Consider the following 16,323-nt stretch of genomic DNA (forward strand, 5'->3'; position numbering starts at 1 on the left):
AGCATTTTTTCACAGTAGTTGGCTTCAGAAGTTAGGCTAAGCATGTTAGCATTAGTGTTAGCAAGCTTATTCTAATCGCACAACAGCCTTGGAAGTTGGCTAAAGCATATTCTGATAATCTGTCTCTATTTTGATCTATTTTGACTTGTGGTGACTCGGTACACTGCTACAACATAAGCATTAGCATCACAATATTTGGTTTTAGAAGTTAGCATAATTTTTCTGTTCAAAACAATTATTGAGCAGAACAATCTGCTCAGTTATTCTGCTCAATAATTGAGCAAAACAATTAATCAGCACAAAGTTAAATGCTGATTTAACTTTGTGAATCAGCATTAGCATTCTCATTTGGTCTGTTGTGACTGTTTTAGTCTAAATGATGGAGTTGAAAATCTATCTTACAGTTCAACTACATTATTAGCATTTGATCACATTAATTAGCTTGAGAAGTTAAGCATTTAGCATTAGTGTTTTTCTGCTCAACAAAGTTAGTTTTGGCAATCAGTGTTAGCATTTATTTAATGGGTTGGGTCTGCTTTAGTCCAACACAATGAGCCATCAGCTTATTATCTTCTTCTTTATCATTTTTAGCCAAATTTATTAAGAACCTCATTGGAGATCTGATCTCTTAACCACAGGATCTCTCATCCTGTGGTTAAGAGGATCTCTGGATCCTCTCTAGGATCCAGAGGTTTGGTAAAACCTGAATGTTAGCCTCCTGTCTTCAGTTAGCAGAAGTTTCCAAACCACTTATTTTGTGTTTTGTTTTGTATTTTGTTTACTTTCTTCTCTTGCTTTTACTCTTCCTGATTAAATGAAATCAGCATCCAGTCCTCCTCCTCCTCCTCCTCCTCCTCCTCCTTTTTGTCATCTTCCTCTCTGCTGTGACAGTTTGAACCGTTCAGCAGGCCGACTCACAGCCTGTTGGGCCTCCAGCAGAGAGGGGTTGTTGTCTGGCTGAGGGCAGAGGTCAGAGGTCACAGTCTGGAGACACAAAGCTGATCACAACAGAAGGCTAATTATCATGTATTGTTGCAGGAGTCCTGCTGGGACTACACCCTTTTGCTTTCACCAACAGGTCGCAGTGAAACTTCAGTTAAAACCCAGTGAGATCCTCCTGATTAACATGTTTTATTGGCTGTTATTTATTATTTAATAAATAACAAATGTTTTATGGGACTATCTGCTGTATTTAAGCTGCTTCTTAACTAATCTGAAGTTAAAACTGCCACCTGTAAGTTTATTTTACTGTAACAGTTTTATTTTACTGTAAAATATACTTACAGACAAACATGTTTCCGTCCTAAACTGAACAAAATGTATTTACATTTTGTTCAGTTTAGGCCTAATTTCTGCTCTGCATATGTTGGGGATTTTTCAGCAAATGGCTTTGTTTTAGTGTTCAGTTAACAATTAACCGATTACCAAAATCCAATCATCTGAATACTTTGGCTTATTTCAGTCTGAGAAAGAGGCTATTGCATGAAAAATATCAAAGTTGTTTTAAATATTTTCTTAAAAGTAACTGAGTTGCTTTAAAGCCAAATTGTTGAGTCAGATCAGGTAGTGAGTGTGTGGATAATTTAATCTGTTAAGGTGTTTATTCCACATGAACATAACTCTAAACGTATCAAATGAGTCAGGATTTGCCTTAAAATTTAGATTTTCCACCTTTTTAAAATGTTTCTTATCTAAATTTAAAGCTCAGATATTTATAGGATATGAAACAGCGCCTTCTGCTGAGCTGTAATGATCAATGCAGCCACTGGTTTCCTTAATTTTACTTTAAAAAAACGTATATTTTTATTGGAAACTATAAATAATTGTTCAGTGGAGTAATAATAATATAATAATGAGTTACTTCACTTATCTCAATAGTGTAAATATATTAGCACACTTGAAAAAAGATTAACTTACAAATAACTTAGGAGTTTGTTTTAAGTACATTTTTCCTTAATATTGATTTTTTTTTTTTAGTGCTATTTCCACTGGCAGATATTTTTTAATGTTTGAGTTTGAAAAGTTGAAAATGTTTGAAAAGTCAAAACGTTTTGACTTTTGAAACTCAGAAATTTCCAAGTTTTTGTTCAACAAAATTTCAAAGATTATTCTAAACTTTTCAAAAACTTCTTCTCATATTTTTTCTAGAAATGTTTGTATTTTTTGGCAGAAAAATATCAACTCCTTTTTTTTATCTACAATGAGAAATCCACTGAGATTTATTTTTATCAAAATTATTTTTTTTCTATCTAAAATGTCGTAAGACATTGTTTATATTTCAGTCATTTTCTACAAAATGTAGACTACTTCACTATTTAGTCTGTTTATTATGCTATTGAGGACATAAAAACAATTTTACTTTAGAAATAAGTATTTCCAGTTTGAATTAAAAAAAAGAAATGTGGCCCTCTGGTTCTTACAACTTAACCACTGATGTTAAAAGGCTCTTGAATGCTATTATGCTGTCAAATCCACTCTGCATTTTTTCCATTTGAATATTGAATATTTTATGTTGGAGAAGAGCAGTGAGGTCTTTTTTTAAATACACACTTCAATCAGAGAGTTTAGAGCGATGAGTCCCCTTGGAGTGTGTGGTCTCCGGAGCGGTTCAGGAGTTAAGTGGCTGTAATGGGTTGAGTGTAAAGTGACTGGGATTGTTTCTGTGTGTGTGTGTGTGTGTGTGTGTGTACTAGTGTGTGTGAGAGAATTAAAGCTTGCAGCTTCATGATTCATTCTTAGAAAGTGTTAACACCAGTCGGATTTACAGAGCTCATTCACAAACAGCTCAGCTTCCTCCATCCTCACCGTCACCAGAGGCCGGTATAAACCCTAATTGTACTAAAGTAACATATTTTTATTCAAATAAAAGTAAAAAGTTGCCTTCCCAGAAATTACTTAAGAGTAAAAAGGTATTTGGTAATAAGTAGTATCTGATTTAATTATTAATAATTTAATATTTAAAAGTTACATCATCATATTGACCGAACTATAAGGTTAATTTAAATTTTGGTATTTTAAAGATGAAAATGACAATAGTTTTTATTAATAACCAAAAATAACAAGATCAGGCAAAATAAAAAATTTAAAAATCAGTTTCTTTCAATAAAAAAAAACTTATGAAACTTGCAGGTGTGTGTCTGTGTTTTTGGTTCAAAAAAATAAGATGTTTGTTTTTCATTCAGTGGGTAGAAAATCCAGAAATTTTACTGAAGAGTAGAGATACTTCATAATAAAATTACTCAAGTAAAAGCAGTAAAAATGCGTCTAAAAGTAAAATTTATATTTTTAAAAAGTTCCCCAAAACAAAAAAGTAATTGAGTAAATGTAACTAGTTACTACCCAACTCTGACTGTTGATACATTCAACTATGCAGTTATGAATGATCAGTAAGACTCTGTGTGCGTGCGTGTGGGATGTGTGTGTGTGTGTGTGTGTGTGTGTGTGTGTGTGCGTGCGTGCGTGTGTGTGTGTGTGTGTGTGTGTGTGTGTGTGTGTGTGTGTGTGTGTGTGTGTGTGTGTGTGTGTGCGTGCGTGGGCGTGTGTTTTCACAGATTTGACATTTCTCTTATTAGTTAAAATGTGTTCAGTGGATGATAGCCGGACTGATATGTCTGCTTGCTCTGTTTGCAGGAAAGGCTGCGCGTGCTCAGAGACACGTACAGCTTATGTAACACTCAGGCGGGTTATAACTTCACTACTTCATGTGTGTGTGTGTGTGTGTGTGTGTGTGCGTGGGTGTGTGTGTGTGTGTGTGCAGACTGTAATGCTGCAATCAGCCAGCTCTGTTTCATCGCTGAGCAAACTCACCATCTGTGAGCTAAACAAAACAACGCGCCGGGTTTGTTTCCTCTGTTCGTGTTGTATTCTTTACAGAGCATCGGTGTCCAAACTGTGGCGCGCGTGCCACTTGCTGCCCTCTGAATAATTTTGAGGTGGTCCTTGATCGCCAGTTGAAGAACTACAGAAATCTGACTGCTTTGCTTATTTCATTAAAATATTGTTTTTCTTTGTTTATTTAGCAAGTAAAAATAAAAAATGAAATACTTTTTGCAATCATAATAAAAAATACCAACATTTTGGTGACGAAACGGATAGTTTTGGGAAGTTTCAAATATTAATTAGAATTTATCAAAAATAAACAAATCAAAATTCTTATCATGACAAGAAATTCTTCACAGTAAATGATAAACGATACAGTAAACGTCCACCCCTACAGGCCGGAGTACAAATATCTGGACGATCCGTAATGTTGAGTTTTAACTTTTTCAAAAACCAAAACCCTAATTTACAGCAAGCTGTTGTAACATATAATCAAACTCCACCTCTATGAGTTTATTTCATTTATTTATTTACTGATTTTAAACAAGTTTTTAAAAACTAACAAAACAAGTAACCAGCCGGACATGCCAGTGATGCATGATATATCGGCACTAACATTGGTATCGGTCACTTTTTTAACATATCGGTTTCAGTCCGATAAGGAAAATCAGGCCGATATTAACAACCAATATTTGTTTAACCTTGTTGATATTTGTTTCTGGTTGTTTTTCCCAAAGGTGTCAAAAAGAAGAGAAATATTGGTTATTGGCCATAACAGCAATATTAATATTGGATATTGACCCACATTTTTTATATCGGTGCATTCCTAAAACAACAAGTAATTTGCTTACCACTAATTTGCTGTTTGACAAGGAGTAGGAAGAAGTGAACTTGTCTAATACTACTCCTTATCTCAATTTAATGAAATATATTGCTTACTGACTCAATAATTGTCAGAAATTTGTAATTAAAAATATGCTGTGGTGTTCATATGCCTGTTCAATTTACTGTGCTACAGAACCTGCAAATAATTTGGATTATATACAACAAAATGATTACAAACTGACTGTCATAACAGGACAAGAAAATTCACCAACCCATAATAATAAGAGCAATAATGACAATTTCAAATAATCAGACATACAGCAGCAGAATAATTACTAACTCCTACAATATACACCATACAATATACTTACATAATCTGAGTTATATAACAAATAAGTGAGTAATCACTTGTTTTTAGAAAACTGTAATGGCTGTCATTGCAGCCTCTAAAGCGAGTGCTGCTGAGTTAACGGCTTTTCCATTATAGCTTTACACACCAATCTTTACATAACAATAAAGTGAGTGTAGTTTGGAAAACTACTAGACATACTCGCTACAAGATTTTCAATCCAAAATGGTTCCCAGATCAAAAACTATCATATAAAAAGCTAATTTCTGCTTTTCTAACTTCCAGTAGCAGCTCGCTGTGCTGAGACGCTAATGCTATCTACAAGTGAACATGGACATCAGTTAGATATTTGTAGTTTTCTTGGAAAGGAGTTGAAATGCAATAACATCAAATTCCATGTTGAAAAAACAGCTGGATTTTTTTATTCATCCTGAAACATGTTAGCATTTTTGCTCATAATATATTATAGCCTGTAGTGAGCACAGCTAGCTGCAAAGTTAGCTCCACTGACCCTAAAGAAGTAATCATACGCATTAGTTTTATTAACGTTACTATACTGTAGCAACAGGGTATGGTTATGCTAAACTGCTAAATCTAACAAAGTGAATCGAGTCCAGTTTGGTAAAACTGCTAGACATAATCACTACAACGGTTTTTATCCAAAATGGTTCCTAAGTGGCAAAGGAAACAGATAATAAACAATTGCATAACTTCTGAAAATTCTGCTTTTCTAAATTTCTAGTTATTAGTACTGTAGATGCTAATGCTAACTCCAGGTGGCCATTTGAACATCAGTTTGATTTCTGCTGTTCTATTGATACCTTCTAGGAAATTTAAGTCATCATTAGTATTTGTTTTTAATAAAGTCTCGCCAGTGGTGGGCACTGCTAGCTAAAAAGTTAGGTAACCTTAAAACACTAATCATAAAAAATTAGTTCAGCTAACGTGCAACACCAACAGATAAAAAAATATTATATTATCTTATTTTATCTTATCTTATGTAACTAGTTACTACAAAGCTCAAAGTTTATGTATGATATAATTTGAATTGTGGACGTCAGCTTCTAAGCCTTAATATAATATGATAACTGGACTTGCCATACTACTCTCTGCTGTTTGGTTAAGCTGATGGCAACAAGCTTAATGACCTCACCACACCACACGCTCATTGGCCTGCAGACATGAATCCTCCTAACCAATCATACGCTACTCCGGTGACGTACGGTCTCCGGCGGCAGCTCTGATTGGCCATGGGGAGGGACGATGGAATTCCGTCCTGTTTAGGACTTGCGCTGGTTGGCTGCAAGGAGGGGATACGGAGAGACTCAGCAGGAGAATTTGGGAGTTGGTGTTTTTTGTGGATCTTGGTGAAACTACACTCCACCTGTGGATCACAGTGACCACGCTCAACTTGCAGACCAACTACTATATAACACCGGGAGTTTATAAAACGTACATAAGCTCATGTAAAATCACAATCTAAATGAATGACATCTTGATCGGTTTAGGACATAATAGTTTGATGAATGTTTTGGGATTCTAGTTGAGTCATATTGGCGAAACTCGTCAAAATGTATATATAGAAATAAAGAGGTGATTTAAAAAAGAAAAGAAGCCTCTTTTCCTGCTCGGCGTTCCTGATCAGAATCGCAGCTCTCCTATTGGTACGCAGCTTCGATCTTCCAACAGCTGTTCTGTTTTCCCACACTCTTATTGGTTGAGACGTCCCGTCCGTCAAATTTACTTCGCCGCGAAGCCCCGCCCCTTCTCCCTTTTAGCGCTGTTTTATTGGCCACTGTACTCCTTCTCACTGCGCCATTGGCCGGCCGGGCTGGTTGTCAAGTCTCCGGGTCTTCATTCACCATTTTGCGACTGTAGTGTAGAATGTCCAGGGCAGGAGTTACTGCTCCTTTTAAGTTGCTTTGCCGGAGAAAGATGAGCGGCCGCTGACGGGCAGCGGCGGACCACCGTGCCCTACTTTACCCGGCGGAGGAGCATCGTGTGAGGGGAGGTTCAGAGGGGGATCTGTATTATCTCCGGTGAGTACAAGCTTGCCTACAAATCTCCTCCTGCAGCACTGCAGAGGGGCTTGTTGTGCCTTTTTTCCCCACACCGTAACGTTCATGTTTATTGTGGCTATAAACAGAGTTAGCCGGGAGGGGAAAAAAGGGGAGCGGTGCGGCTGGACGTCAAAAACTTTCCCGGAGAAATAAAAACAACGCCATTAAAAGTGAATGTGGACTTCCCAGAAATAATTTCCACCCCTTCATCCTTTGTGACACATTTTCTTCCTGTTTTGGGTGCTTTAAGGCGGCTGTCACTATTGATTTCTCTCTGTTTGTGGGCCTTCCTCCAGTTTATTGACACTTTCTCCCTCTCTGTACAGCACAAACTCACCCTGACAGCTTAAAGCCATCGACTTTTTCCGCTTTTCTTCACTTTGTTGTATTATTGAACATCCCCGTGGCCGTTTAGGTAACTCGACAGGCCACGGTGGGGTCAGAACCCCCCGTTAACCCAGTTTTTTCCCGGTTCCTCCGAGCAGAGGACCTCTTAGCGGCCTGATTATGGAGCGCCGTAGCTGCGGCCTGGTCGCTGCACGCCTCGGCCTGCGGCTCTCATGGAGTAAAACTGGTAGTAACTGCGGTACTACGAGGTTGACACGGTACTACCAGCTTGAAGCAGAGGTGACGACATCCCTGCTTGTTGTTTGCATTCTCTGGGCCTTGTCGAGATGAAGTTAGCAGCTGTTATCTATGGATTATGATGGTGCATTTGTTTACACGCCCCGGCCTGCTGTGAAAAGCTCAGTCGCAGCCCTGTTTTAAACTTAAAAGAAGTGTAAAGCATTTAAAGAAATGTAAAATATCCACATCATGAGTGGATTGGATGTAAAAGTTTGGAAGTTTCAAATGTATACGCATAATAAAACGAAAACTAGAGCTGATTTGTGGTTTTCCACCCTGTCTGAAAGTTTTATTTGGAAATTTGCTGCCTTATGTTTTTCTTTACGCCACAAATCTCTGACCTGTGAATCAGAGGAGCTTAAATAGTCTCTAGGGAGATGAACTACTGTTGTGTCTAGCAACACACAGCTTCGGAACAATCAACAAGTATAATGGACACAATTTGTTCCCATTATCTCAATTTCCTAACTCAACCCATAACATTTAATTTAAAAGCTGGTTTGCACTGAAGAAAGCAGAGAACAGTAGCAATGTCAAGGTTTTCAACTGTTTCCACATCAGGAATGGTAAAATAACACACTACATGGTTCATATAGTTTATAGTTTGGATGAGAGGAACAGTGAGTAGTTTTCTCTGGGTCATAAGCCCCTCCACCACCTGTTGCTGCTCACTGCCTATCAGTTTTTCCTCACTTAAAACAGCAGAAAACATCTAAACTTTGAAAAGGTATTAAGGAACTTTTAGTGTTTTTACGTCAAAATAATGCAATCCTGCAATCTGGTTTCAAATGAAAAATAAAAAGTTAATCTTTAGTTTTGTAGACATTCTTAAGGTTTCTTTTTTTTTTTTTTTTAATGTGCTGCCTTTTCCATCCAGAAGAATGTTTTTGTTTGTTAAGCTGCACGACTGGCCTGTGAATCATACGAGCTTAAATACACACCTAACTGGAGAGAGGTGTACTAGCATTGTGTTTACAAACACAACAAACGACTGAGGAAGGAATCAGTTTGTTACATCAGCCATAAAGATGCATTTTGATCTTTTTTAAATTTTTAAAATCTTTTTTAATCTTTTTTTCTCAATATAGTTGATTCCCAATCCAGAAAGTTATCCTGGACAAAATGGAGAACAAAACAAACATCAGAACTAAATAAATATTTATTTTTCCAGATTTGGCCTGTTTTTTTTCCCTTTCTTGCCTGGACTTTCTTGCATGGTCAACCCAGACCATGACAGCATATAATCCAGCCTGAGAAGGATGTTTACATGCATGTTTGCATATCCTTTTGATATGCGTAGCAGCTAAATCTGAACATTTAGGTCAAAACAGAGACTTCGCAGGTTTAAAAGGTTGATCTTATTCATTTTGTAGCTTTTTTGTTGTCAAATCTTAGCAAAATGTTTTTAAAAGCTGCTACAACCACAAATTACTCAATACCAACAATGTAATTCGACTTCTTCCACTAGTTACTCATAAGCAGAGGTGAAGTTGCACTGTGTGTGTATGTCAGACAGCTCAATGAAATCTAATTATTGCCGTAAACAGAATAAAAACATGCATTATCTGCAGCATTGTTCATTAAAACAGCTCACACTGAATTAAAGAAAATATACTGTACATACAATAGACAAACTTAATGAAATTCCAGACCATTACACTAGTGAATAAATTCAGAAATTACTTTACCAGTCAAAACTTTAAGTATTTCTAAAACTAAGTATTTCCTTTTATTCAAGTAAAAATGTTAATGTAGTATTTTTACTTTCACTAGAGTACATTTATGGCTGTTTATTTGTACTTTTACTTAAAGCTGTGTTATGTAACTTTTATAAAAATATATTTTTTACATATTTGGTGACAGTTTCACTATGTCCTGACAGTATGTTAGGAGACAGATAATCGGTGCCAAGTCCAAACAACCAATCAGAGCTAGGAGGCGGGTCTTAGTGCTGTCAATCACAATCTCCTTGCGCTGTGGTATGCTACAGCTAGCATATGCTGTTGTGAATGCTAAGGCTAGTTAGCATGGCCACCGATGACAGCAGACAAACACTAAGTTGTTTCTTTGCCATTGGAACATTTAACAGCCAGTACAGGAGGATGATTGACAGCGCTAAGACCCTCCTCCTGGCTCTCATTGGTTGTTTTTGTTGGAGTGTTGGACTAGATCATACTTTTCACAGATTATTTGATTGGAAATGGTGACAGTTTTAACAAATATGTAAACATATTCTTAACAAAAGTTACCTACTGCTGCTTTAAGTACAGATTTGAGTTTTTTCCCTAAATAATTCACTCAACTTGTCATGTCAGCTCATGGAAATCCTCCAAATTAAAACCAATTGGACTCGTTACCTCTCGCTCCCCCGCTGCATAATTTCATCCCAGTTCAGCTGGTTGCATCAGCGCACCTTTAATCTGTTATCATTCAGCTCATGGCTCTGACACCAGCTGTTGTACTCCGAGCACTACTGAGTAAACACATGCGGCATAACTCCATCGTGACCAAGTAAGGCCAGCTGCCAAATTATTTTATGACGGCCACTTTCCCCTAAATAGGGATTTACATAGAGTGCGGGGATGGCGGTGAGCTCACTGTCCACTATCGCTGCCAGTGTGATGCAGCAGACATTAAAAGGCCATGAATTGAACTCTAGCTTCCGACGACAAAACAGGCTGTGAAAAGAGAGCAGAGATGGGAACGAGGTAGGAAAGACATTTAAGTTAACAGACAGCTGACAAGTTGGCACTCATGTTGGTGGTTGATAGACGTCAAGACAGAAGATTTCGACAGCTGAAAATCGCAGCAGGAGTTTGGGAGAGATGACAGGCCTTAAAGGGCTGCTTTATTCCCTCTCTTTGAGTACATGTTGTTAACATATTTGCAGCTCCTTGGAGTCTGGAACACACAGCAGCCTTGACCTGAATCCTGCAAACAAACATTTCTACAAGGCGTCAGAATCAATGTAGCGCTGCCATTTAGGATTGTTTTAGTATCGGATTAATCAATTATGCTGATAAAGATGAAAATGCTTTTTTAAAATCTGAACTGCAAATTGAATATTTTTAGTACATCTTTGACTTCATTTGCTTAAGTCCTGCGTTCTTTCAGCAAAAGTCAGTATGCTTTAGTTAACGATTAATCACATCATTAGCTTTAAAAAATGGCACATTTTACAGATTGTTTTGTTTTAAGACGTTTTTTATCCTATAATAGAAATGCAATTCATTTAATTTGTTTTATCTTAAATGCAATAGGTATATATTTTGGGGTTTATTACTGCTCTAAATATGTTGTTTTTTTTTAGTAAATTGCTTTTTTTGAGTCTGTATTTTCTGGTTAGTGATTAATCGATTACAAAATTGGCCTAAAAATGGCACTCTAAAGATTTTTCATTGAACCACTTGCATCTTTTTATCCAATAACAGTAATCCATTAAAATATGAAAATAAACAGATAATTCAGTTATTGCCTAAAATGCAATAACATCATTCCTCTAGTAAATCTGACACGTGTGAAACTGAAACTACCCAAAATATTTGAGGAGTTTTGGGTGGAACATATTTACAGACAAAGAAGTTTATATCTTAGATGCAAAACGTGTATATTTTTGTACAGTTTTTGGGTTTATTACTGCTTTGAATGTGTGTTGTTTTTTTTTTTAGGAAATGTTTTTTTGAGTCTGTATACTCCAGTTCATCAATCAGTTAGTCTGATTAATCATTTCTCATTAATCTTTTCTCTTTCTAAAGCTGTGAATGAGAGATTCTCTGAATGACTTTTGAGTGACTTTACAATTATTCTGCTTTTCTGGATAATTGCGACACAGAAAGAAAATGGAGACGAGGGGCAGAAATCAATATTGGAGGAACGAGGGAGTATAATAGTAGCAAAGAGAGAGGGAGGAATAAAGTAACGGGAAGTTAGGTAATGGTCTTCCACAGGAAATGGAGTTCGTAGGGGCGGATTGACTCCACTTTGAAATACACAGATAAAGGTCGCCTCGGAGAGAGAAAGAGAAAGGGAGGGTTTCAGTATGTGAGCGCAGGAGGAATTCCCCCGCCTCTACTGCCCCAGCCAAGAAATAGTGTGTGAGTAAGGAGTGCACGCAGAGAGGCTTGTCTGGGCAAAACTCACTATTTCCATGCTGCGTTGTAAGACTGCATTGTGTTTACCCTACAATATGGTCTCCTGTTTTCTCTGTGTACCTGCAGTGGATGCAGGCTTCGTGTAATGTGAGTAGGACCCGTTATGTAATGAGTTAAAGTGTAATGAATATGCAGTGCACAGCATTCGGCTTTAAATTTGCATCTTAAAATGACTGGTTACGGGTTATATCCAGCTTTTATCATGGTGCCACTTTTCAGAAACCTCTCGCTTTAACTCATCTTTCCGTATTGTGTGCAGTGTTTAGGCTTGTGTAAATGCCAGATGAGTAACCCACGCTTTCTGTTTTTTTTTTTCTTTCTCGCAGAGTCCTTGACAAGTAAAGTGGGCAAGTGCCAGGGTCGCACAACCAAAGGCAAGACAGAATGAGAAAGACAGGCCCCGACAGAGGAGAGAAGTAGACGGATAAAACGCAAACGGGAACGCCAAGGAGATACTCTGGGATAAATAAATTAAAAGATCTGTTTGGAGAAAAGGCCAGCAAGATAAAAAAAAAAGATGAAGCCGATAAAGAAGCAAGGTCGGCGCTCCCCTCAATCCACTCGGACCAAAGGCGGGAAGCGCCGCGGAGTCGGGGAGACCTCAGATGGCGGAGAGAAGAGAGATTCAGATGAGAACAGAGATGAAAGCGGATCCCCTCAAAACCGAACTCTCTCCTCGTCTATCTCCTCCAGTTCCCACTCAGACTCCTCTCAGGCCGGCCTAGTGACAACGCGGGACACTTCGGATGGGGAGGGAATGTCCGAGACTTTGGTTTTAATGGATTCAGGGAAGCTGCTGACATCCTCTGATGAAAGGTCCGGAAGGTCGGCGCTAAGCGGCAGCAGTAGCCACTGTGACAGCGGCGGCAGCAGCTGCAGCAACAGCAGCACGCCGAGTGCCAACAACAGTCCGAATCCCGCCTCCAGCCGGAAAACCGCCACTTTCAAGGCACGCGTTCCCAAGAAGAAATACACTTCTGAGCACTGCTCAACAGCTACTGCCAGCAACCATAGCGACCCTCCATCCTCTACACCCCCTCCTCCAAGCGGTGGGGTCCTCAACCGGGGGTCAACAGGTTCAGGAGTTGAAGCCAATGTCTCTTATTCTGACAGCAACAGTCAGAGTGGGAATCTGATGGACAACTTTCCTAGTGGAGCAACTGGCAGGGAGAATTCCCAAGAATCCCCAGGACCTCCCACATTGTCTCTTGCAATGGAAAGGCCCAGAAGAAATGAAGAGCGAGTTTCCCCGAGCCCCCTGCCCCGATGTTCTTCAACAGACACTGCCAGCGAACACTCTGCTGATCTGGAAGTGGTCGGTGACATGCCGGCCATCCCACATTCTATGCCTCGGTCTGCGCCCAGCTTTTCCGACAGTCTGTCAGACACCCTGGCTAAAGGATTGAAAAACCAACGCGTCCTCGCCCGCCAGCTCAGGAGGCACAAATCTGAGGAAGTAGGGGGTGAAATGAGAGACAAAGGGAGGAGTTCAGAATTTGTGTTCAGGGCTGGAGTGGTGCGTAAGGTCAGCGGCGAATTCGGTTGTTTGGAGGTGCAACTGAACGGCGAAAAGACGATGTGCAGTTATCCTTACCGACATGATAGCCCTCCAGGGGTGGTAGAAATTATTTTAGATGCACCTCCACCTGGTGTCCAAACAATACAAATTGGCACCCGTGTCTGTGTACCATTTGGTGATGAAGATAGCAACGAGGGCCAGTTGCAGTGGTACAGAGAAGGTGTGGTGACTGAAGTAGACACACATCCTGCCGTGGCCAACCGTTACCGTGTCCTGCTGTCTGAAGGAAGGCCTCATTCTCTGGATGTAGAAGACGGCAGAGGTGCTACCCATGCTGTATGGGTCTCCCGACAAACTCTCCGTCTTCTGGTGCCACCGTGGGACCTAGATTTGCCATCCTGCGGTGGCCACGGAGGAGAAGAGGGCGTTAGAGAAAATGATAAAAAACATGAAGAAAGGGAAGATATAGATGTGGAACAGGAGGTGTGTAACCTCAGCCAAGGAATGAACACTGGCATGGGTTCGATGTTTGGGAGGGAAATATCGTACCCGGGTATTATCACTGTCTCCTCACCAGTTACTCGAGAATGGGAAATTGAGAAAGACCGGGAAAGGGAGAGAGAGCGTTTGAGGAAACAGGAGAGAGACAGAGAAAGGGAGAATAATGCAAAGCAGCAGCAACACCACCCATATATGCCACTCACCCCTGAAGAAGACATGGAGGTGTCCCACTTCAACATGATCCCACTCGGGGCAATCATATCTGGGACCAAATCAAGACCAGTTCACCAGATTGTCTCAAAGCCCCCGTCTGGCTACCTCAATTCCCACCTGCCTGTTGTGCGGGGCATTGGGATTCCTTCCACACACCTGGCCCTCAGTCCCCACCCTAATCCGTCGAATGTCCTCTTAGGCCTTGACTCAACAAATGCGGCAGCTGGTGCTGTCATTACTGCCCCCCAGCTGCCTCCTCTGCCTCCCATCTCCTCCTCTGTGTCCTCCAGAGCAGAGAAGGCTTCTGGAGGAGGATCAGCCGGTGGCGGAGGAGGACCAGTGTCGGGTTCGAACTCTTCCTCTGCAAACCGTTCCCGCACTCCTCTCACAGCAGCCCAGCAAAAGTACAAGAAGGGAGATGTGGTGTGCACACCAACGGGCATCCGGAAGAAGTTCAACGGAAAGCAGTGGAGGAGGTTGTGTTCTCGGGAGGGCTGTTCCAAAGAGTCCCAGCGTCGAGGATACTGCTCCAGACATCTTTCAATGAGGACCAAGGAGATGGAGGCCAGCGGAGGCGGCCGGGAGCGCAGTGGAGCCAGCAGCACCGGGACTCTAACGCCGTCCGATCTCCGACTGGGCAGTGGGAGAGCCAGCTCAGAGTTTGACTGGGATGAGACGTCAATGGAAAGCAGTGAAGCCAGCAGCCGTGGAGGAGACTCCCGTCCCCGCTTAGTACTGCCATCCCTGCTTCCCCAGGACTTGTCTCGTTTTGACTTTGATGAGTGCGAGGCAGCAACCATGCTGGTTTCTCTGGGGGGTTCCCGCTCTGTCACACCTTCATTCTCTCCCATTTCCAATCAGTCTCCATTCTCACCAACCCCGTCACCCTCCCCGTCGCCTCTCTTCGGCTTCCGCCCTGCCACTTTTAGTCCAATCACTGCCCCACCTTCACTTAATCCACGCCGCCCTCGGCAGCTCAGTGGCACCAAGATGGGTACGCCGGGCTCTGAACGAGAGCGCCACCTGTCAGGAATTGTACCCTCCATACAGACCAACCTCACCTTTACAGTCCCTATGAGCCCCAGCAAGAGGAGGCCTGAGACCCACCCGCCGCCTCCTCTACATTTAATTCAGGACTATCAAAATAAAACAGACCAGCAGCAGCTGATGGGCGCAGGGGGCAGTATGGCTGGAGACCCAGCTGCTTTCAGAGTCCTCTCCCCCCACAGTCAGCCCACAACACCTTCCTCGCTTTCCTTTTCACGCCCTCGCAGCGCCACCAGCAGGCCGTCGTCCTCCGCTGCCTCTACGCCTCCACCCATGCTCGTTTCTCCAACGCCTCCTTCCCCATTACCCCAGGAACCCTCCCCACGCCGCATAGTACCTCTTCGCGACTCCCCAGTCATCGTCCGCAACCCAGATGTCCCCTTGGCGAAGTTCTCAGATGGTCCATTGGTAAAAAGAGAAAGAAACCAGATGAGGGAGAAGAACCAGCCGCAGCACTCCACTCCCCCAGGCCTGCAGGCCCCGGTCCCCATCAACGGGGCCACCACCAATCCGGCGGTCCTCCTGAGGAACCCTGCGTCCACCCTGGTCCTGGTCACCTCCAGTTCTGTAAGAATACCTTTAGAGTCAAAGGTGTTTTTTTATGCTGATGTTTTAATATTTATCATGGGATTTTATATTAGGTTGTGCTGTGATATATTTCTATCCTTACAGATTTCACGTTTCTGCTTTTTTGCAACGATTGAATGCTTCAGAAATTTTTTTGTCTAATTCCTGTTAGATTACGATGGAGTATTAGGGCCAGGCTAAGAAATAAAAAACTTAATCATGAGAATAAAGGTCTAGTTAATAGAAGAATAAAATTGCCCACTCCAACTTGATTGTCGTATTATTCCGACTTTATTCTGGAAATATTTTAATGCTATTTTTGTATTATTGCAACTTTTTTCTGATATTATTCCGACATTTTTCTTATAATATTTGTTGTATTATTATGACGTTATTCTCATATTATTACAACATACTCTTGTTTTCTAAAGTCGTTATTGTAGTATTAGTACATCTTTATTACTGTATTTTTCCGACTTTACTCGTAAAATTACAATTTTATTTATATCATTACAACTTTATTCCTGTATTTTACTGACTTTTATCTAAATCATAATGATTTAGATTAAGATAGTATATTCGTTTAATTTGTGTTACACTTCAGTGTTCAGTTGCAATGACTACTGTTACCAGAAACAGTAAAAG

At 40.7% G+C, this 16,323-nt stretch overlaps 1 protein-coding gene across 4 annotated transcripts in view; it reads left to right on the forward strand.

Annotated features, from left to right (window-relative positions):
• Window positions 1-6,816: 6,816 nt before the first annotated feature.
• Window positions 6,817-16,323, forward strand: part of LOC102221650 (protein capicua homolog) — a 40,763-nt gene continuing 31,256 nt past the window's right edge. For 3 of the 4 annotated variants that reach the window (XM_014470176.2, XM_023344814.1, XM_023344815.1), the window contains exons 1-2: window positions 6,817-7,032; window positions 12,158-15,678. In XM_014470176.2, coding sequence (XP_014325662.1) covers window positions 12,349-15,678 — 3,330 coding nt within the window. In that variant the 5' untranslated portion in view covers window positions 6,817-7,032; window positions 12,158-12,348. Of the gene's footprint in view, window positions 7,033-11,814; window positions 11,919-12,157; window positions 15,679-16,323 lie in introns of those variants that run through there. The other variant, XM_023344813.1, reaches the window with a different exon arrangement.

Source organism: Xiphophorus maculatus, chromosome 13 (assembly GCF_002775205.1).
Source record: "Xiphophorus maculatus strain JP 163 A chromosome 13, X_maculatus-5.0-male, whole genome shotgun sequence".
In the NCBI taxonomy this organism is placed as follows: Eukaryota; Metazoa; Chordata; class Actinopteri; order Cyprinodontiformes; family Poeciliidae; genus Xiphophorus; species Xiphophorus maculatus.